The sequence below is a fragment of the Ixodes scapularis genome, unplaced genomic scaffold, assembly GCF_016920785.2.
Source record: "Ixodes scapularis isolate PalLabHiFi unplaced genomic scaffold, ASM1692078v2 PGA_scaffold2__306_contigs__length_199485367, whole genome shotgun sequence".
Lineage (NCBI taxonomy): Eukaryota > Metazoa > Arthropoda > Arachnida > Ixodida > Ixodidae > Ixodes > Ixodes scapularis.
The window spans coordinates 36,040,150-36,063,040 of record NW_024609857.1 but is presented as its reverse complement, the minus strand read 5'-3'; the positions used below and the strand labels follow the sequence as shown (position 1 = coordinate 36,063,040).

Sequence of the window (22,891 nt, the reverse complement as noted above, 5' to 3'; positions counted from 1 at the left end):
ATTCCGTGTTTCCAGAATTAATCCTTTGTCGATCATAATCTAGAAAACCCGAGACTGATAAAAGCAGGGAAACAATGTCGGAGAAGAAAGACAGGGGAAAAGAATGTAATCCTTTGCGGCATTGGAGGGTGTTTTCTGGAGTTTACCTTTGTGGAAAATTCGATGTTTCTCAGAGCTTGTTTTGATTAAATTCTCAGTTTTTTCAGAATAATTTAGATATTAAATTTGCTTGCTGAGTCTCTCGATTCTCAGAAAGTCAAAAGAAACAGAAAAAATAACCAGACACAAGTGTATTAATTAATTTATAGTCTCAATGATTGCGGAAGGAGTTGCCTGTGGCTAGACGAGGTTTCTTGAGCTGAATATGGCGGTGTGACTCTAGATCCTCTACAACTCGCAGTACACCCCAGTTAATACCAACTCTCCCACGACAAAACTTGCAAACCAGGGTTACTTATCCTACCTAGTTTGGCGCAGTATGGCCGTCGGAGCTCTTGCGCCATAAAACCCGTAAACAACAACAGGGTTACTTATCCAGGTGTCGGTACATTAAGCTATCAGTCTCCTCGATTCGGTCACTGAAAAACTTGGTTTTACCCACCTTTTTAAAGGCTCCCTGACATACTTGCTACTCACAGCCGTAGGTGCCACGGGAACGTGCCGCGCTGCATGGCTGTGCGGGGTGATGTGTGAAATCTAGAAAGTTCCGCCGCCTTCGCTCGTCCCACAAAATCTGCGGGCTAATGGCTTCCTTCATGATAGAAACTGTACCCCTCTTCACGTTACGAAGCCCAAATGGTTTGTTCGAAACTCTTGTTTGGAGCATGGCTAGCACAAGCACATCAGAGAACAGAATGGAACATATTTCTTTCGTGCTGCTGAGCTATTGTTGGGGTTCTGCAGGCTTTATTTGTTGCCATCGAAATTCTTCTAATCAGTTGGAAACAAGTTCTACTGCCAAAACCCAACCCCTCCCCACCCCGACGTCACAAATACTGATGTCACATAGACAAGGGGAACACGACTACAACATAAACAGAATCACTTCTGGTCAATAAGGCATACATTGCCAAGATTGCAGATGTCAAGCAGAACTAAAAGCATTGCCCCGTAGTAAGTAAAAATAATAACCAACTAATTAGGGAAGTTATTGAAGCTGAAAAGATTTCGAGGCTAGAAGAAAACTGTCACTAAACCTTGTCCAGATTTATTACAAAAAAGAATTAGATTATCTTGCATCCAGATAAAACCAAAAATAACAACAAAAAAAATTTTATTGTTTAAAAAGACAGGTGCAGGCAGAGAAGAAATAATACAAGTCTGAGTTGCAAGTCAGAGCTTCATGAATGTCTTTTCCTTTTGTGTGTGCTTGTGCTTGTAGAGGAGTATGCAACACGCGCTGTAGAGGAGTATGCAACACCAGCTTGCCCGAGCCTCCATATTTTTAATACTACCAGTAGAAACTTTCACTTTGAAAATATGATGAGGACCGAATTTAAAAATTTAATGTCGCCAAACAATTTTTTGTGGACGTAAGGTTTTGGTTACGAGATAAGTCATAGCTACTGGTGTGTTTAACCAATTTTGAGGCAAATTTGTGACCTTGAAAAAAAATTACAGGTATACTGTTACATTCTCCTTAGCCTCCTGAAGATGTAAATCACTGGATTGAGCCCCTACCATATTGTTTTGTCTCATAACTGATGCAGGTATCTTCTTTGTTTCTTCAACTCAGTTCGACGTAGGAGCTGCCAAGGAGTCCTGTCCCTTTCACGTGAGCAGTGGCCAGCACTGGAAGAAGCAATCTTTGGTCTGCTGTAATCCATTCTTTGGGCAAGTGAATAAATTTCTTTGAAGCAGAGACCTGGTGTTTGCACAGCAGCTTCACAGAACGAACAACACAAACACAAATGTTTCTGTGCCCAAAGCCTTCGTAGCTGCTTGAACTTATTGATTTGAGCTTGCACGTTGCAATGCTAAGGCAAGATGCAGATATAGTTAACGTTTCTCTAAAAAAATTGGGGGCACCTTATGCTTGGATGCCTAGCTTGATCAACTTGGAACGTCCAGCCGAATTGAAGCAAGGATCTAGCCGAACTGAAGCATGCAGCCGAATTGAAACTTGTAGCCGAACTGAAGATTTAGCCAAACTGAAGCGTCCAGCCAAATTGAAACTTCTAGCCGAATTGAGGATGTAGCCGAACTGGAACGTCCAGCCGAATTGAAACTTCTAGCCGAATTGAGGCAATAGCCGAATTGAGGCGTCAGCCGGATTGGGACGACACCTCCAAGATAGTCCAGTCTTGCTGAGGCGGACTGATGTGAACGTTATTAGATGAGCTCGGTTACGGAACTGCTCATAGACGCTGCTTGCACGAGCAGCACCCCCTTTCACTCACCACGACTCGCTTCCCGTCGTTCGACGCGCCACAAGGCTGCTATGGTAACTGCAGTGTATTATGTGGAATACGTAAGTTTCGAAGCACAGCGTCCAGACGGCGTTCCACCGAACTCTATGGAACATACAATTATGAAACGATAATCTAGATGGCGCTTCAAACGACGGGAGGCTAAAGAGGGGCTTTACGGGAGGCGGACGTAAGCGAGTGAGGGGAGGGGGGGGGGGGGTACCTTCTCTCGAGGGAGTTTTACAACTCGGAGGTAATCTAGCAACATTAACTGATGTCCAAACAACGTGCTTTCCGCCCACGGTGGCAACATTAGTTTTTGAAGAGTGGCTGCTCGCAAACATGTATGCACGTCTGCCAGTACAGCCTCTCGGGGCCACCATCTTGCCGCTGGTGTGTGTATATCTGTTAGTCAAGCCTTGCTAAGGCGTGCGCACGTTTGTCAGTCTGATGCCAAACAAAGCGTTTCCTGCACACGGTGGTTAGACTAGCTTTTGAAACGAGTCTGCTCGCGAATGTGTACGCACGTTTGCCAGCCGCCATCTTGCTCCTAATGCGTGTGGAATCTGTGGATCGTTTGATAACTAAGCCCCGCTAAGTCGTGCGCACGGTTGCCAGACTGATGGCCAACAAAGTGTTTTCCGCCCCCGGTGGCTAGATTAGTTTTATTTAGCATGGCTGCTCTTGAACATGCGCGCATGCACATTTGCAAGTAGGGGCCGCCATCGTGCTCCTGATGTGTGTAGATCGTCTGATAAGCCTTGGATGGATGGATGAATGCCAACGGCCGTACTCTTTATAACGGGCAGTAGCTTGCGCCACCTAGCCTAGAAACTAAATTTTAAAAAAAATGGTTCCTCGCCCTTTCGCCCTTCTAGGCCAATTTGCTTCCCATCTGCGATTTTGTAACTCACCAGGCGGTGTGGGATATAACTAAAATAACATTTGGAAAATCAAAAAAAAAAAAAAAAAACATTGCTTCTTGCCTTTATCTTTGGCAAGAAAGTCGCCAATTTTTCTCTGGTCAAGACTAGTCGGCATTGCCCCAACACCGGGCCCCCTGGGAGACAGAATTGAGACTTTGGGTTGAAACCTCGCGAGAGGGATTTTCCTCTGTCCCACCTGTCCCGAGCTGCTACAAGCGTGAGCATGTGGCCTTGAACTGTGTTTGCACTGCACAAGCGTACGTGCTTGAAAGGGACTCTAAAAGCCCGGAGCTCGCTCTTGAACCTCCTGCTACGTTCACACTTGAAGTGAAACGGAGTATAATTGAACGTCCTTCAATTCTACTTCCATAATTGCCACCAGTCTTCTAACCTCGTCTCTCTTATTAAAGGGACACTAACAGGGTATTTATGCTCGCCAAGGTTCTTACTTGTAAATGACATATGAGAGCCACACTACACAGAACACAATTTGTGGCTCGAAATTCGTTTTCTTTCCGCCCAAAAACAGCCGATCGAAAACTGGCCGCTTTGAGTCGCGCTCACTTTCTTTTCCGTCGTCACATGCCGTTTTCTATGGTTTAGACACAACCCCCCAAAATAATCAAAGTCGTGGGTCATCGGAGGCGCACACTGAATAGTTGAAATAGGCAAAAAAATATTATACCCATTTTTTGTGGCTTCTAAACCGCTGCAAATACGTTGATTGACAAACGAAGTTTTACAGGCCCGCGACTTTCGGTATCTTTCTCCTCCTCTATATCTCTTCTTCCTCCCCAGTTCAGTTTCGGTTTCGGCTTCGAGCAGTTGCGTTTTTTTTTTTTTTTCTGTTTTCTTTTTCTTTATTAAAATATACGTGACACTGTAGCAAAATATTAATTAGGTAGTCTTCTAACACTATCATAAATCGCTTGGCAAAAAATATTTAAAAAAAAACGTTTGTGAGGGGCATTCTTCTATACTCGTCTGAAAATCCCGCGCTTCTGCCAAAGCCGTCGTCCCCTCTGCGAGGGCAGGATCAAGCCCTGTGCACTTCAAAAACACAAGTTCTATTGTCTCGTCTCTCCCTTGGCATGCGGCACACCGTGTATCAATTTTCTCATACTTTGTCCGATATGTCCCAGTCCTCAATTCTCCTGTTCAAGCCTCAAATAACAACCAGCTTCCCCGCGAATTATCATAACAGACTCAGTCTTCCTTTTTAGGGGCGAAGCTCCTTAGGGTCTAGCCTTGTCCGTCCAGCGTCCGTGCTCAAATTGATTGCCATCCCATCTGTCTTCTTAGAAAAAGAAAAAAAAAATGTTTGCGCAGTCGACAGGATTCGAACCTGTGCGGGGAGACCCCAATGGATTTCTAGTCCATCGCCTTAACCACTCGGCCACGACTGCGGGACGAGTAGGGGGCTCTGAGATCTGGTAGTAACTCAAGAGCTGGGGATGTCATGGATGAAACGTTGCATGTAGCCGCTCAACGTCTGTACAGGAGAGGGCGCTGCGGTCAAATGCGTATATAATCGCGTTAAACTTTGCATGTATTGGCTCAACGTTTATGGACGAGAGGGTGTTGCGGTAATAATGAAGTCGAAACGCAACCCGGAACTCATCACTACCTATGAGCAATAAGAAAAAATCAGCACCATCACCACTACCTATGAACAAAATCAGTATCATCAGCGCCACCACAGCTTTGCCCCAATCAAAATCATTCACCACGTGAAGATGCGGTCATTTTTTTTTTATTTCCTGTTTTCGTTTTCTATACATAGTTAAAGCTGATTTTCCCTGCATTCTTTCCTCCCCCAATCTTCTCTCGGCTACTTTTTCTTCTTTTTCCACAACGTTTGTCTGCTCTACCCCAGCACTTGACTCGTGGCATTTAAATTTCAGTTTTCGGGTTCTGTCTGTCCAGTTAGTGTTCAGACTTTTCATATATAGATGTTTATATACCTTTCTCGCCCATTTTGTATTCTGTCTGCCCCTTAGTTAAACTGCTAAGCCTCGTGCGCATGGTTGCCAGACTGATTTCAAACAAAGCGTTTTCCGCACACGGTGGCCAGACTAGCTTTTGAAGGTGTCTGCTTGCAAACGTAAAAATACTCCGAAAGCCGGGAGACGTCATAATTAAAATAAAAGCACCGACTTGACCCAACAGAGAAAAAAAGAAGAAAAAAATTTCATTGGACGTTTGCCTCCCATGCGGCAGGCAAAACGTCTAATGATTTTTTTTTCTGTTGTGTCAAGTTGGTGCTCTTATTTTAATTATGCTCGAAAACGTGTATGCATGTTTGCAAGTGGGTGCCGCCTTCTTGCTCATGATGTGTGTAGATCGTCTGGTAATCCAAGCCTTTCTCGAACATGCGCACGGTTGCCAGACTGGTGCCCAACAGAGCGTTTTCCCCACACAGCGGCCAGACTACATTTGAAGCGTGACTGCTTACGCTTCACAAATGAGCTTCTGGCAGCAGCAAGTCTGTCGTAACATAAAATATGACATTATAGCCTGTCGCCGGAAGATATTGCTGATAGAGCGATATCTCGTTAACATGGGCACCTCCGTTTCCCCTAAAAAAATCCATAATACGAGTTGTCTATATTACCGAAGCAAGAAAGCATGTGTTTACCCAGCCTCGTCACAGAAAATGTTGTCTATAGTATTCATATCAACGAGGTTCGTATTAACGACACATGACTCAGTCGTTATTGCATTAATGTTGTTCTGTCGCCAGGAAATGGTATAAGGACAGTATTGCATGACTGCAGGAGAAGCAAAAATCAGGTAACATCTTCAAGTTGGACCTGCAGAACCTACACTACATGGTGGAGGCGTTCAAGTTCGCACTCAACAAGAGGATGCTTTTGGGCGACGACAGCTTCGTCGACGTCCGCAAGGTGGGGCGGCAGGACCGAAATAACGGACTGCATTTTTGATTTTGCGATCTGCCCAAAAGCAACCAAAATAACAATTTTAATCCTCGATTTGGCACGCGCTTTGTCGGGTCCTACTACAACTCTTCAGAAGGGTGGCATATACACAGGGAGAAGAATGGAGAGCAATAAGACTCTTTAGTTCGTCCTTCGAGCCGTTTAACAATAAAAAATACGGAGAATGTAACTACTTCATCTCTTCAATAACGCAGAACATCGTGTATACTTGCAACATCCGCTGCTGTTCCCATTGTTTTAGATGTCAACTTTTTTGCTTGTCTGAAATATGTTTTATTCGCATGGTGTATCTAAAATTATACACGAATCGTCAATGAGAAAGACTAGTTGAGTTAAGATTGGGCTAGTTCCGAAAGAGAAGATGGGCGAAACACAGACGGACTGCGATCTAAATATGCTAAATTATTTGAATCGAACGGCAGCTTATACCGCCTTTTCAGCGGTGCTGGAAATTAGTGGAAGTAAGCCCCCACAGTTTGCTGCTACGATCAGTACATTTAAAGGCCCGTTCACACACTTGCGACCCCTTAGAACCGAGTGCCATGAAACCTCTTAAAATCTCTTAGGGACGAGAAAACACACTGGTACGCTGGCGCCATCTATGCGGTGACTCTGCAAGAACATTTCACTAGAGCGAATGTTTTGCGGGATTTTCGAGGTCAAATGTGCCTAGCACACTACCGAATAGATTGCGCCAGTGTGTCCTCTCGTCGTAAGTGATTTTAAGAGGTTCTAAGGCACTCGGTCTCAAAAAGTCGCAAGTATGTGAACGGGCCTCAAGGCACATGAACGTTTGCGTTGAGCCGAGAAGCGACCGCGAGTTGCTGGAACATAAAGGCCCGTTCACACACTTGCATTTGACTGCAACTGACTGAGATAATACCGGTTTCTAAGTCTCTTGTAACGGCTTACGACCGGCGCCGCAGCAGCGCATCCGCTCATAAGCCGTCGCAGGAGGCTTAAAAATTGTTCTTATCTCAGTCGGTCATAGTCGGTCGAAAGCGTTTCAACGAGCCAACCAACTCAAGGACAAGCCTGGCACGGGGCAGTTCAAGCACAGATGTCCCGGCATCCCGCAGCCGTATTTCGATGTAACGCAGTCAAACGATACTTCGAAAATGGGCCTTAAAATACGAGACGACCGCTAAGAGTGCCAAGGGTTAACGTCCCTCGTGTATCCACGGAACAGGTGGAGCAGGAGATGACATCCCAGCGCTACGCGGAGAAAATCATGAAACGGATCCACCCAGACGGCGTGCTCGGTCACAACGAGTACGGGGAGGGCCAAGTGAGGGCGGACGACCACGGCACCAGCCTGCTTGCCATCGTGACCGGCCGAGGAGACGCACTCATCGTCACAAGCTCTCTCCACTCCCCGTGAGCGAACAAGTCAACACTCGAACGCACCTCTCCATAGACTGTTCCGTTTGCGAACAAGCAGCAGTGCTGGGTTGTCATATAGCTGCTTGTGTGTGTGTGTGTGTGTGTGTGTGCGCGCGTGTGCGTGCGTGTGTGCGTGCGTGCGTGTGTGTGTGTGTGTGTAGGCGTTGTATGAAGATATTAGGGGGAAACGTGAGAGGCGCAGGACTGCTTCTCGTAAGTTGTGATTGGTTCGCATATACGGAAAGAAACTGAGGGAGAGGAGGAGATAGAGCGCGTGGGACGTCACGAGCACCGAGCACCGAGTGGAGTGATAGTGGGTAGGCGCAAAGCCTAGCTGCCTTTGCCTCTGCGCTCTGTTCGAGCGCGTTCGAACGCCAAACGCCGGCGTTCGGCATTCGAACGTGAGACACTGTGCGAGGAGCAGACGACACTCTTTTTCACTCTGATTGAAGGGGACACAGTCGGCAGAAGGCAACTAGCCTTTTCGTCTACCCACTATTACTTCCAATCAGAGCTCGGCGCTCTGACGTTCCCGCGAGCTGTTATCTGCTCTCCCCCGGTTTTTCTCCGTATCCGAAGCGCAAGTTTGTCTGCTTTTTGCACAGGAATTACGATGATGTCAGAATGCCGAGCTCTTATTGACTGATTGAAAAAAAAACTGTGGGTAGATCTCAAAGCATCTAGCATAGAGGTCTACCCACTATCCTTCCAATCAAAGCCAATCAGATCTCGGCGTCGTTCTGACGCCTGCTTGCGCTACATTAAGCAAGTCGCCTCTGCGCAAGTACGAGACGACTTGCTCTCCGAATAACAATTAGGTAATAATGGGTCAGCCTCTGTTGGATCAGGCTAAGAGCTGCAGGCTTTAGTGCCCAACTCTCGCCTCGTTCCTGTGAAAGGATGAATTTCCGTAGTCAGTGTTGGGAAGTACTTTAAGTACATTTTATTCATACTTAAAGTACTACTTCAAGTTGGTACAGAAAGCTTGTACTTTAAATGCATTCTCTGAGTATGTACTTGTGCTTTTTTCTTTGGCACTTTTTGAAACAGGAAAGTACAATTCCCAACTTTCCCAAACTTGGTCTTGTTAAACTTGTATACCAAAATGATGCCTTGTGCGGCCACAGGAGCGAGCTTCTACAAAAGTCGTCTCTTTTGTCGTTCTCAGAAGACAATGATTATACCCATTGATCCGGGCAGTGTCTTGCGCTCGGTGAAATTAACGCTCTTTCGAGGACCATGCGCCCGCGCTCTTGGCTTTCCCCAGTACTATATAAAACCTCTGAGGTTGAGTATAAGAGTTCACCAAACTCTAACAAAAAAGTGGCATATCGTCATGTGAAAACGCGCTATCGACTTCCGAGACGCCATCTGGTCCTTTCTCCGAATGAAGTAGTGGCGGTTATAAAAAAAGTGGACGCCCTGTAACGCCGAATTGGAGCGCAGCTCTTGAGGAGGAGGAGTGAAGGGTACTGAGGGGAGGGTAGACCCCTCCTCGTTCTCCTCCTCCTCCCCTCATTCTTTGATATGCTCCGGGGGGGGTCACGTGACCTCGGGGGGGGGGGTGTCACGTGACTTCGGGGAGGGGGGGGTCACGTGACCTCGGGGAGGCGTGACCTTGGGGGTCACCTTGGGGGTCACGTGACCTTGAGGTGACCTTGGGAGGGGTCACGTGACCTCAGGAGCCCTATTGAAAATAATTTTAAAGGGCCCATCAGCATTGAAGGATTATGGAACCTAACAGGCCTTCAGAACCCTTCAAAAATACCCCACAGAAAAACCCGTCAAGGATACCCCACAGAAAAACCCTTCAGCCCCACATCCCTTCAGCCAAACCCCTTGGCCCATCAACCTTTTAGACGCGCAAATAACTGTGAATCATAGACAAAAATGCAGTTTAAAACGTTATTGGAAGTTTATTTCAGACATTTTGTTTTACATGCATATTGTAACTCAAAAAGACGATAAAAACCAGCGTTTGTTCAATCCCGGACGGAAGCAGCTGTAGATAAAAACGATCACATAAAATAGGGACAACTGAGTTCTTTATCACACAAATCAAAATATATTAAAGTATTCACAATGTCGCTGGGTAAATTCCTGGTATACGGTAATTCAGCTAATAAAACCGAGCAGGTGCACCTCACGGACACGTATACACACCAAGTAAGCACGTTTGGCGAAAACCACGAGCTCGCAAGCAGCATCGCTACCGTTGAGAAATCCTGAGCACAGTCAAGGTGTCGTCCCTGATGCCGTCGTGGCGGCGTCTTCGGCACCATTTTCGCAAGCTGGGTGCCTCTGAAGTTCGATGGACGAAGAGGTGCACGGAACAGGTCCGGACAGCGGCCGCCATCCACCGTCTGAGATCCCGCAGTGGCATGATCCCGGTGCGCAGGCGCTACGTGCGGTGGGACGCTGACTCCGACTGCCTGAGTTGCGTCGAGTAGGCCGATACCGACTGGCGCGGGAGGTCGCTGGAGAGGCCGTCCTGCTGAGGGTCCTCGGGCGTCGCCTAGCCTTCTAGTGGGTCCCTGGTCACTGCGGCATCCAGGGCAATGAGCAGGCTGACAGGCTGGCCGACCACGTGCACGACCAGCCCCGGTTCCGGACGTCCAGCGTTGGCCCCTTCGCCGACGCCAAACTCCTTGTCGCCCGAGCGGCCGCGGCGCACCCCGATGAGCGGTGCGCGGACGGGAATCACCCGGCAAGACATCAATTGAGAAGGCATCATAATTTTTTCCCGCCCCATTCTTCAAACATTCTATGACCTCCTCCGAGCTACGAACCAAAAAAGCATCTTGCAGTTTTAGTGACACAGGTGGGTTCTAAGAAAAGTAGAGATCTGAGATTGCCACGAATCTCTTTCCGTCACTATCCAGTACTGTGCGACATTTTCTTAGCGCATTGTGATCAAGCCATACTTGAAAGACTCGGAAACGAAGGCCGTTTTAGGATTTTCCGATACGTGGATGATTACCTGGGTATTGTCCTCCAACCAAAATAGTGCACTGACAACGATGTAGCAGAATTGTTGGGTGTTTTTGCGGCCTGCTCCCATGGTTTGAAGTTTACCCATGAGAGAACATCGGGGGGACATCTACAGTTTCTAGATCTTAAGCTCACGTTTCTTCAAGATCACACATGTTGGGCCTATGAGCCCCGGTCTAAGAAAAACGTGCTACGGTACGACTCTGCCCATTCTAAACTAATAAAAAAAGGTATCGCCGCGTCCTGCCTTAGAGCAGCGTTGAAGAAGTCATGTGAACATGAAATGGGCAGGAGTTTTCTGTTGCAGGTTGATCGCCTATTAGCTGCGAGTTTCCCGGGAAAAACACTCGCTGATGTAGCAGATGGATTGAAGAGAAAGTTTAGAGGCCTTCCACAAAAAGCTCATGAGCGACCAAAAGGTAGTCCAGCAATCATACCCTACCTTCATTCCGTATCCCACAACCTGAAAAAAGTTGCGGGGCGCTTCAACGTTCCGGTGGGTCTCACGGCCCCTAGCAAACTTTCGTCTTTGTGCAAGCGAATTAACTACCCTCACAGAAACAGGGAAGAATGCACAAAAAAACACAGAAATAAGTTTTTGGAATGTTCGTCCTGTGTCGTTTACGACATCCATTATCATGTGGGCGTTCCTACGTAGGACAAACTGGCCGCTGCGTCAATGAACGTGGAAGAGAGCATGCGTCAGCTGTCAGACACCGTCAGGGCATCTGGCAGTACATTGCGCTAGATGCCCGTGCACACCATTGTTTACTAACACCGCCATCCTGGGACGACACAGCGATAAAACCACAAGGGAAGTACACGAAGCATTCATTATCAAAACAAGGGGCGTTGATAAGTGCGTCAGCGAGCCGTCTGTGGCATTGTTAGATAAGGAGATTCTATTTTTAAAGAGAGAGTGGGGTGGCAGGAAATGAAGTGGTTTGTCATAGTATTTAAGTCTGTATTTTTCAATAAACCTTCAGTTGCGAGTGCGCCTCGTGTCGTCGTTACCTACTTCTTTTGTCCCCGTCTTTCGGCGCTTCCTTCCAGTCATGAACAACCAACTAGCCCAACTTAACATTCTGTTCCTGCTTTACCCCTCTCTACCTCCCGGCTTTCTTCTTCGGCCATTCCCCACCCTCCCTCGCCTCTATTTTCAACTCTTGTCTCCCCGTACCTCCCTGCTTCTCTCCCCCCCCCCCCCCCCCCAGAGCCAGTGAGGAATGCGCCCTGCGCACATACTCTATTAACTCTCATTTTCCCTCCTCATTTTCATATACAACGCTCACAAACACACACCAAGCGGACGGGATTGCGTTGGCTTGCAAAAGCCGCTAGGCCGTCGCCTCGTCAATTCTCCAAATGGGGCGGTCATCCCCAGTGGCCTCCTTGGAGACCGAACACCGGGCAGTGACAGACGGGTCCAGGAGCCGACTCGTGTTTGATAGAAGGGCAGTAATAAAAATTTAACCGGACACACATACGATCGACATTCTCCAAACGCTTATTTTTTCCCCATCGCAAACAATAAGTAGCTAATTAAACTTGTGGAAGAAAACCAGAAGGACGGACAACCATGAAAGTTTGCTGTTGTCCGTCCTTCTCGTTTTCTTCCTCAAGCTTAATTATCCCTATCATCCCGCTCGTTCTGTCTTTAAATGAGTAGCTCTGTTCTAATTCCGCGAAATGTGTTTTCTCCACCTAGGCTGTGGCCCCATAGACATCTCAAGAAGCCTGAAAGTTTTCCCGACCCCATTAGAAAAGTTATTGACAGGCTTTCAGACATTTCAAAGCATTCTAAAGGGGACTTCAGACATTTCAGGAGAACCTCTGACGGGGCCAACGAACCCACCAGGAAATATCGGTGCCCCCTTCAAACATATCAGAAACTCCTGAAGTCCCCTTCACACCCTTTAAAAAAATCCTGAAGTCCCATCAGAGCGATTTTCAATAGGGAGGTCACGTGACCTTGGGGGTCACGGGGGGTCACCTTGGGGGTCACGTGACCTTGGGATGACCTTGGTTACGCCGACGCCGGCGACGCCGCTCAAGGCGAAAAGGGGCGCCTAAGAGCTGCGCTCTAAAACAATACAAATGAGTGCCTCATAAGTTGGCTATGTTTTATAAGTTCGTCAGTGAGAGTAAAACAACCACTTCGTGCCAACTTGACTTTAACCAATATTCGCCGCCATATCCGAAAATAACTGACGCGCCCCCGATTGCGCCTGACAAAATGCATGCCAGTTAAAAAGAAAAATTGGCAGCATGTTTGCTTATTTTGCCAAATCTGTGCTCTTAGCTCGGGTGGTGTCTATAGTCGGTGACAAGTTAAAAGTGAAAGCTCTTTCACCTTTTTTCAACTTTAGTAGAGCGAACGTTGGAGAGGGGGTCGCATCCTCTTTAGCGTTCGCTCTGCCAAAGGGGAAGAAGGAGGGAGGAGCTTCCCCTTCACTACTAACCTGTCACCGACTATAAGGCAGAATGAGCCTTGGTCTTCCAGTGCCTGGAGTGGGTGGTACCCTCAGCTCAGATAGTGCCTAGGGCAGGATTTCGCATCGAAACGGATTACGTCACACCATTGTCTCTTTGTGCCGCAGCGCGCGCTTCCCTTCAGCATCACCCGGATACAGTCTTTGCGCTGAATTTTGTGGGTCACCAAGAGGGGAAGCGCGCATTCTTGCCCTTTCCACCCCTCCTCGTTCCGCACGCTCTTCGTGCACCACCTGTTTCCGCTCTTTTCATTATTGCTCTTTCATTTTACTGTGAAAGTACAATGTATTTATAGTATCGGGCGGTCCGCGAGAAAACCAAACCCTGTTTTTCGGACCGCAAAAATGAACTAGACATGGCGGAGAGTTCAAACTCCGTCAGAACGTAGCCCCAGCCGTTCGAGCAATGTGTCAACGTTGCAGCAGCAACCATTATCTTATTCAAAAGTTATAAGCGATTTTCTGAAATTTTTAATGGGAAAATGGGCCCATGTTCACCCGTTTTCAGTATCTGGCGGTATAAAGCTCCATGTATTCGAGAGAGCTTCGTCGGCCGCCATTCTTCCATTGAAATTTTCAGAAATTCGCTTATAACTTTTGAATAAGATAAAAGCTGGTGCTACAACTTTGGCATCTTGCTCGAACGGCTGGGGCTACGTTCTGACGGAGTTTGAGTTCTCCGCGATGTCTAGTGTATTTTTGCGGTGCGAAAAACAGGGTTAGGTTTTCTCACGGACATCCTGTACTTTACTTCAAGTACATTACGCCCGGTGCCCTTACTAATTTACTTAAAGTACAGAACCTCCTATTTACTTTATCGGTTATGAGGGGATGGAGGCGAAGCGGGGGTGGGGGGGGGGGGGGGGGGGGGTTCTGGCTCGTCTTAATGCCAACAACAAACGTACCGCGTGCGACACTTAGCGTGAACAAACAATAGCCGGTCTTGCTTTGTTTCTCAGGACCGAGGGGCTGTCACAAAAACCTGCTAATGTGGTACAAAGTGCTCATTTGGCGCTCTAGCCTAACTGGTAAACGTTTTCGTCCGCCAACACAGCTTTGAAGTGAAATGCAAAAAAGGGGCCGATGTCGTGTTTGCGCTAACAGTGTCATGCAATGTAGCTAGTGTTCTTAAAAAAATTCATTGTTCACGTAAATGAACTAAGCATCGCAGGGAGCTCAAGCTCCGTTAGAATGTGACGCCAGCGGTTGGGATAAGAACACGACGTCACCTGGATCAAAATATATAAAATAAAAACCACATTTTTATTAGCCGACGTCCACCTAAGTCGACCATTGTCAAACAAAATGCTATTGTCGGTGTCTGCTGTCTAAAATATTTATTTCAGTAGAAAAATGAAAATCGTTTACAAGGAAGACAATAATGTCGCGGATGGCAAAGGTTCGACGAGCGTTAACTGAAAATAGAGGTTTAATCGGCGAACTTGTGCCAGAAACAAAAGGAAGAACGAGCGTCGAGAAGGTAGCAGCGAGCGACGATGCGTCGGCGTGACAGCAGGCTAGGGCGAAAGAGTGCGTCGGCAAGACCCCTCTTCGGCTCCTTATGTACTACGCTTGACATCTCGGATATTCGACCTAGAATATTCGGGATTGAGATAGGGAGAGACTGACTCGGAAAGGTCACGTTAACCTCCTTGTCTTTTAAACTCGGGGTAAGAGTAAGCTCGACGTTTCTAAAAGCACAGAGAAGCGTTTCTTCCGGGTCATGCACGCGGCAATATTCTTTCTTGCTGCCAATGGTTTTTTTCACTGATACGAATGTCACATGAGTCTACCACAATCAGTTTTTGATTAGACGACATGCTTAGATAGAGGCCTCGGCTCATAGAAAAAAGAAATTGATTTTTTGATTTAGGTAACGTCATGTTCTCAAACTTCGGCGTTTTATCCCAACCGCTAGCGTCACATTGTCACAAAGCTTAAGCTTCCTGCGATGCGTAGTTTATTTACGCCGGACCGAAGAAACATGGTTATTTTTTTTCAAGAACACCTAGTACATGGATCTCCGTGCCTAACATAGGTTTGGCAGCCTGCGCATGACGCGGGAGACCGGCATCCTGATGAACAACGCGCTAAGCGACTTCAGCGAACTGGAGGTGTTCACCAGGGTGTCCGACGACGCGGCCATCCCCGCCAACAGCCTGGCGCCCTTCAAGCGACCGCTGTCTTCTCTAAGCCCGTCCGTGTTTGTCACCGACGACAGCGTGATGCTCGCACTCGCCGGAACCGGAGGACTGCGAATTCCCACCAGCCAAGCTCAGGTACAGCACCGCACGGCGCGAGACACGTCCACGTAAGATGCAATAACCCCAGCTCACTGTAAAACAGAATGAAAAAAAAAAAAAAATATCCAACATATCGTATAGTTCCCTTTGTTCGAGTAAATTTACGAATTTGTTTTCTACGAAGGCTCTTGGCGTGGTCGAGATTCTTGATGGCATCAAAAGCACCGATGCGGCATTTTTATTTTTTTAAAGATTATGGCTCTATTTCAACCTTATATGTATATTTTGGCGCATTTTCCAGAATTTTAAGCATCTGCGCAAACATTGCGCCAAAAGTTAATTCCCCTCTCTCAAAAATCAAATTCATAACTTAAAAGACGCTACAACTAATGATTACTAGAGTTTATTACAATTGATTCTGCCTGTGATGGCATGACCCTATGAATAAATTCATAAAATGAAAAGATAAACATTTTTATTTACCACAACCAGACTTGTACGTAATCCGTTACAAGTAACGAAATTACTTGTAATCCCTTACAGTTATCAGTAATTTAGTAACGGAATAATTACATATTTTCTTGAGTAATTTTAAAGTAATTCCCTTACATTTTTAACGTAACGGATTCCTTGTAATTCGTTACATTTTTTTTTCAGAACAAACCGCCCCCCCCCCCCCTTTCTAAATATAGATTTTTTTTTTTTTGGTAAAGTTGAGCCAAGTGACACTGTCACGCAAATCGACCAGCGCAAAGGGGGGCTTGGCACCCTCCAGTTCCGCAAAGCCTTTTTTGCAACACCAAGGCCCTGATTTTTTTTAGACCCTAACAATAATAAAAAAAAAAAAATATATTTCAACAAAAAAAAAAGGGGGGGGGCAAGTTATATCCGCTTTTTTAGTCCCATTGGGGCGGGGAGAGGAGGACACCAAGTGATTGTGCGCCTGTTCGAGAAGCTCGAGGCGGCAAGTGCACTGAAAAGAATTAACAATGTGCTTTTCGGTTATAGTGACTATGACCATTTTCATAATGTCACAACACCATACAACGTTCCGGCTACCCTAAAATCAACTAAAAGAGATGTGATAATATGCGATGGTGTTATAGCCAGAAGCATCTTTGTTCGTTGCTGCACACTTATAATCTTCTCTTAGAAAACAGGATTTTTTTTCTGCATCATTCACATTATTTGACCCTGTTTTAAAAGCTACTTGCTTTTTTGTAGTCCAGCTTCTATGGTTGGACCACTTTATTTGTGAATTTTAGCCAGGTTTTCTGCATCTCAGTCACCCTTTTTGTGAGTCAGCTTTTTGCGAGCACTTGGAAACTGGTAATAGACTTCCTTTCTTCTTCCTGTTTTGCCCCAGCAGGACGCATCTTATCTCAAGCAGATATTTTTACAAATAAAACATAATGGTGGCTGACGTAGACTTGATTATCTGGGCTTGAGGAGAGTGAAATTCGTGAGTGGGGCCATAGCGCGGCTTACTTAGTACTCTACCCGTTGCTGCCCGTGGCATCAGCGGGCGTCTATCTGGAGAACACCGGAGTAAACTGCAGTCGGTTCGTGCGCCGTGCGTTTTTGAACGGCTGCAAGAAAGGTACACACGGCAAACGTGTGTTTACATTTCCTTATTTTAACCGAAGTTCTAATTAATTGTTGTTATGAGTGTCTTTATTTTTCTTTTATTACTTATATTTGTATACTGGAAACTTTTTTTTTATTCCCCAACATCTCAACCGGGGCTCAAACTGTACAGACCCAAAGGAACAAGAATATGAAGCCAAACCTTATTTATTATTTAATTATCACCTGAATGTTACAACTATGTTTTGCTATGTCTGGCAATAAATGTCGGTATAGTAAGATGGACATAAATCAATTCTTGTTCTAGTTTTGGGTAGATGTATTATGACTTCCACAGCTTCGCGATTTAGAAAGTGGAGAATTTTAGTAGATCGGTGCGATGACTCCGATAACGATATCCGATACTTCGCCGCCTTCTTAGCGCATGCATCTTATCGTTACCGGGTACCGTTATCGCGGGTATCGGAGGTATCGCAACGATCTACTAAATCTCTCGAATAGCAGGCAACGGCTGCAAAGACAAGTCTTTGCTCTACATTCGAGGTAAATAACACTGCCATTGCTTCGCTGAAAAACCTCAATGCGCAGCATGAAGCCTTCGGGGGGAACAACATGGCATTCCCATCCAGCGCCTCAGTTCAAATGGTGTTCAGCGTAGCAGTCGACATATTGAGTAAGAAATAACGCCAAATGTCTGACGACACTTTCGAGAGTCAGCTGTTGCTCAAAATACTCAAGGTCATGAAATGGAACAGGTGGCAATATTAAGAACTTGAATAACCCTCTTCCCTTTGTTTCTTACTTGAGGACAATAATGTTAAAAGTAACGACACGAAAGTAACGGATTACTTTTTGGGGTAACGGCCAGTTACTTTTATGGGAGGGTAATTGTAATTGTAATAAATTACAATTTAGCCTTGAGTAATTGTAAATGTAATTCCTTACTATTTTTCAGTAACGTGTACAAGTCTGACCACAACCACCTATAAAATTGAGAGTCCTGTTTTATTAAAGGTGTTTATGATGCTGTGTGTTATAGTAGGTCGATTTATCATTGAACTATATGCGTATTCTTATGGACCGTGTGCTTGAATAGTGTGTCCATGTTATATCCTGTTTAAATGCTTATGCGTGCATGCGTCGATTTGTTGTTTTATTTTTGTATTTGCTCAAAATGATCTGTCACTAGCTGTTGGCTATGTATTCTGTTCAGTGTATGTATCTTTGTTTGTATTGTTTTTTCTGAGAAATAAAAATACTGCAATACAAGACGTTGTATCATTGCGGCAGGCTAGTGCAGATTTTGACACTTTCGAGTATTGATTCGAATGACGCACTTTCCAATTCGTCCTTTGTCTCAAACTCTGGCAGCGCTCGGTAGTTTCGCACTACTACTTATTGTTCCATGCCTATTATAGACAACTGCAAGCATGGCGCTCCGACTGGTGCCCCATGAGTGCAAGCACGTGAAGTTTGCGCGTGAGCGTAGCTTTGGCAAGCTTGAAATTGCACAGGCTTGTCCGCACCAGCAGAGAAATGGCGGCGGCCAGTGGCCTTGCCTGCAATCGTCTATACTAGCGGACAGCTTTCTGAGGCTATGCACTCAAACCTGTGGGTGCATGGGCGTTCGCGCACCTTGAACTCCGATCGAAGCCGTGCACGCGCTCTTCACTTCTAAGATGCCGCATAAAATTGTCCGCTCTCTTGGGCGGGCTTCTCACCCAGACACTGGCGTACAGCGGAGAAGAGACATCCGCGAATGGGCGCGGTGATCTTGCGTAATTTGCTTTGCTGCAGCGCAGCCGTGTGCTCAGTGGAAAAGCTCTCTTTCGAAGCGGGATGAGGCGCGCATCTGCTAAATGCCATCGAATTTATATATATATATATATATATATATATATATATATATATATATATATTGTGAGGGTGTTTTTGGTCGCTTCAAGAAGAAGACAAATGCCGGTTGTTTCCTGGTCGAGATCTATATCAGCACGCGCTATCCGAATCTCGTGTCCCAGCCCCAGCAGCGCGCAGTCCCGCGCACTGACGCCACAATATATATAAGAAAATCTTGGTAAATGTATGTGGCAACTCTACCTTGCAAAAGGTAGAACTGTGGCAATTAGAGTACGATGACCTGGAGAGCTCCATACGTCATTGGTCGTGAATTTTGTTTGAATTCAATATTTAAGGCGACTGGATGCATTCGGCTGGAGCAACGATTGTATGTTGCCACAGGCTTAGGCGCTGACTACATTTGTTGACGTTCGTAGTCGGCGCTGTGTCTGCGTATTATTTCTTTCAATTTGTCCCTCTGTCTTTTCCCGCTATATTTTTTCTTGTATGTTGTCTACCTGTACAGCAAGGTTCCTTTTATGCCAAATCCCTCGTCTGCTTTGCATCTCTACGTAGGCGTTCGACTGTTCGAGGATCTAATCAGTTAATAAATAGTATTAACTAAAGTATTTTCGCTTTAGCAGCGGACAAATGGAAGTTTGTGAACGACTTCAACGAGTTGTTTCCAAGCTTCGAGGAGAGACTAAAATAAATAGTTGGCATTTAGCCTTGAAATCACACCACGACAAAGAAGCGTCTGCGTCAGTGGCATTGTGTATGAGTATTCTTGGAATACGCTAATGGTGATGTATACAACCCCCCCCCCCCCCCCCCCCCCAAACCGAAACACACTCTTAAGTCTTAACACACTCCCAAAATAAAGCTCAACACCTCCCTAGAATTTCCTACATAAAGTATACAAAAATATAGTTTCACTCTCTCCCCCCGCCCCCCTCCCCAGATTGACATTCCGGGATAAGCCCCTGCACGCTAATGCCAATATGCTCATGTAAAAAAAAAAACATAATAATAATAAAAACCATTCTAGGTTAATATTGCTCCGCGGCCCCTTTTGACAGAGCTTAACATCTATTTGAGATACTGGGTAAAATAAAAATGCCTGACGTACAACGGATGCTAATGAGTGATTTCCAAGGAGTAGAAAATATAGGAAAGCAGGGTCGTCTACTTCGACAAGCCTAGATATTTTTTTTTTTACGTATAGTAATTAGAGTGTAACAAACTAAAACTAGATATAAAATTGAGATAAAAAAAGGTATTCTTTGGTGTTTTAAAACAGACTTTTGAGCGCTCCAAAGTGCGTTTCAAAAGAACTCCAACTAATCATGATGCTAACATCATCGTCGTGCAGACGTCAAAAGTTAAACGCGGTATTATTTTTTTCTTAGTTTTTGGCTTATTAGTTTTGTTATTCACTGTTCCCTTGCAATATATATGGCGACACTTTCACAGCTGTGCCCTGGAATAACCGAGAAACTCCTAACCCCTCCTTTAATTTGATTTGTTTCTCGACAAAGATAGAGTTTGCAACAACTCGCCCGCCCCGAGAAAGAAATGTGAAAACATTTCTCGAAAGTTCATGACGTAAAGCTGCTTTATGAGCGGATATTATGTAAACAAAGTTGGGCTTTTCCCACAGGTGGCTGTACGGTTTCTGTGGGAGAACAGGACCCTCAAGGGCGCCATCGACTATCCGCGGCTACACGTGGACGTGAAGAGTGGCAGCATCCAGTACGAGCACCGCATGGTACCGGTACGCTACGGAGTCATATCTTTGTGCGTTGCACTCGCGCGTGTAACAAACACACATGGCACACATGGGCGTGACACAGATTCGGACACGCAGAATTAACGCGCGTACGCAAAGTCACGTATAATTCGCGTCGTTGCGAGATGGTTAGAAGACCGAGCAAATGTCGGAAAGGCAGTAATCGCTCAGTCCCCTTCTGCGACTGGCGACTGAGCCAAAAACTGTGGTTGCGCGAAAACCGGCCAAACCGGGCGATTGCGTTGCGACGCTATGTTTAGGAGGCACTCCAAACGAATGTGTCATTACACGAAGCAATGTAATGGAACTAAAAATGACGAGTCTTGCAAAACGTTCTGCATTGACAGTATGATCTAAGACAGAAATGGCCTTGCGCGTGCACTGCCGATAATTGCAAATCGGGAAGTCCATTAAACAGCCAGGAGAACTACGAGAAAGGAGCATACTGTTCTCTTTTCCCAACAAAGTCATTAAATAGTGAATGTAGCCGTCACATAATTTACGAACCGTACTAAGTCGTAAAAGTCGGAGCACACAACCCGGGCAGACTGGCTGTCCGCAAAGGCAGAATAGGTTCGACGATCAACGAAATGCACTAGCCAAGTGAACGAAAATCCAACGGTGAGCTTGCTACGTGGTTTTTACACCATGGTTTCCCGTGCGCCTGCTCGCTGACGCTGGTCAGTGCGCTAAAATTAGTTTATTTTGCTACAAATACGAAGCGGTCAGGGAAAGAGCACATCACAGGTGACGGGGATGTCGACGTGCGTTTAAGAACATCAGCACGTTGACTTTTAAAAGTTGCGAAGCAAAAAAAAAAACAATTCCTATTGTAACGCAATTACTTTTTTTCGTTAAACCGGCACGATGCACGAACAAGCCAACCACAACCATGCGGTAACAGGAAGACCAGGGCCGACAGTCCATGCCACTGTACCCGCAGCCGTCCCCGCTCCTCTGGTTCTTCGTTCGTCCGCGAGAGGGCGAGAGGCGGGCTGCAGTTGCGAAAAGAGCGACTCAACGTGCACGTGTCTTAAGGCACTTCATGTTTTATTGGGACAATTTGAACAGTTTTTCAGAGCGTAATCCCCTTAGGGCCATAACCTTAATTCGAGCTCTCTCTGCCCGGAGATTTCTAACACACTGCTGTAATGACCGCGCCGTTCTTCTCGTGCTCCGAATTGGGGTAGGGGCGCGGATATATTGTTCTCTAGGAGAATACCGTTCCTAGTCGATCGACAAGTGTGAGCGCGGTTCAAATTTTGAACACTTTGTACATCTATGCGATATATAATTTATGAAGAAAAGGAACCCAGTGTGATGCATGTGTCATTATCTTCTCTTCTTTTTTTTCCCATGTTCTTACAGAGGATCATGTACAAGATGGCGCAGAAAGGTCACACTCTGGATGGAGATCCTGAGGAGATGAGTTTCGGAGACCGGTACTCCTGCGTGTGCGGCATCGCCATGAAGCACGGCGTGCTCTACACCAACGCCGACTTCCGCGCCCACACCGGAGGCTTCGACGGAGATTAGGGCTTGGCCACCGACGCCAGCTATACGCCTAGTACCGTAGCGTGTAATATTAACTGGAGCTACTTGATGCTATACATGAAAATGCATCTTTGTTTGGCTTGCATGTGTACATGGATACGTATATTATACCATTTGCACGTCACCGATATCATGACGCAACGATGGGCCCGTCAACAGCTACCAGTACCAAATGCGAAGAAATTATTTTTGTGTACTTCTTGACGTCAGATCATACCATGGTCGTATTTGATTTTATGATTAAAATATGTAAAACAAATATTCAAGCTATAAAAAAATTATAATGCCGATTGCACGTCCTTTTTGTTATATTGTAATTAAGTGCGAACTAGTAAAAAGGCGACTTGCCAGCGCGTATACTATATACGCGGTCGCCGTAGCTGTGGTATCGTATCCCCGCTATTCGCGAGGATTACTACCATGGGTCCATTGATTAAGAAATAAAGTTTCCTCACCGCTGTCAGAAACTCGGATGAGACTGCATAGGCCTTATTTTCATAATACGTCGAGCTAGGGCTGTTGATGCCCTCTACACACTCGATCAAAGTTGTCGTTCTCTAACGAGAGTATGTCACCGAAATTCCGAGCATTTCAAGAGATCATGGTTGCTGCGTCATAAACACTGACAACAATAAGCGCAACCACGCCACTTGACTTTGGATTAATCAAAAGAAACTTTTGCTCGATATCACTTCCCTTGTTGATTTCCCACGTTAGCTCCG

General features: G+C 46.0%; 1 protein-coding gene and 1 non-coding gene across 2 annotated transcripts in view; one reads left to right on the top strand and one right to left on the bottom strand.

The window, feature by feature from the left end:
* LOC8031470 (glutathione hydrolase 1 proenzyme) overlaps positions 1-22,357 on the top strand; it is a 73,307-nt gene extending 50,950 nt beyond the window's left edge. Inside the window, exons 8-9 of the mRNA XM_040212226.2 lie at positions 20,487-20,600; positions 21,984-22,357. Of these exons, the coding sequence (XP_040068160.2) occupies positions 20,487-20,600; positions 21,984-22,151 (282 nt within the window). The 3' untranslated portion in view covers positions 22,152-22,357. The remainder of the gene's footprint in view (positions 1-20,486; positions 20,601-21,983) is intronic.
* Trnas-aga lies at positions 4,659-4,740 on the bottom strand. The gene has a single exon. It is a non-coding gene; the product is annotated as a tRNA-Ser (tRNA).
* Positions 22,358-22,891: the final 534 nt, after the last annotated feature.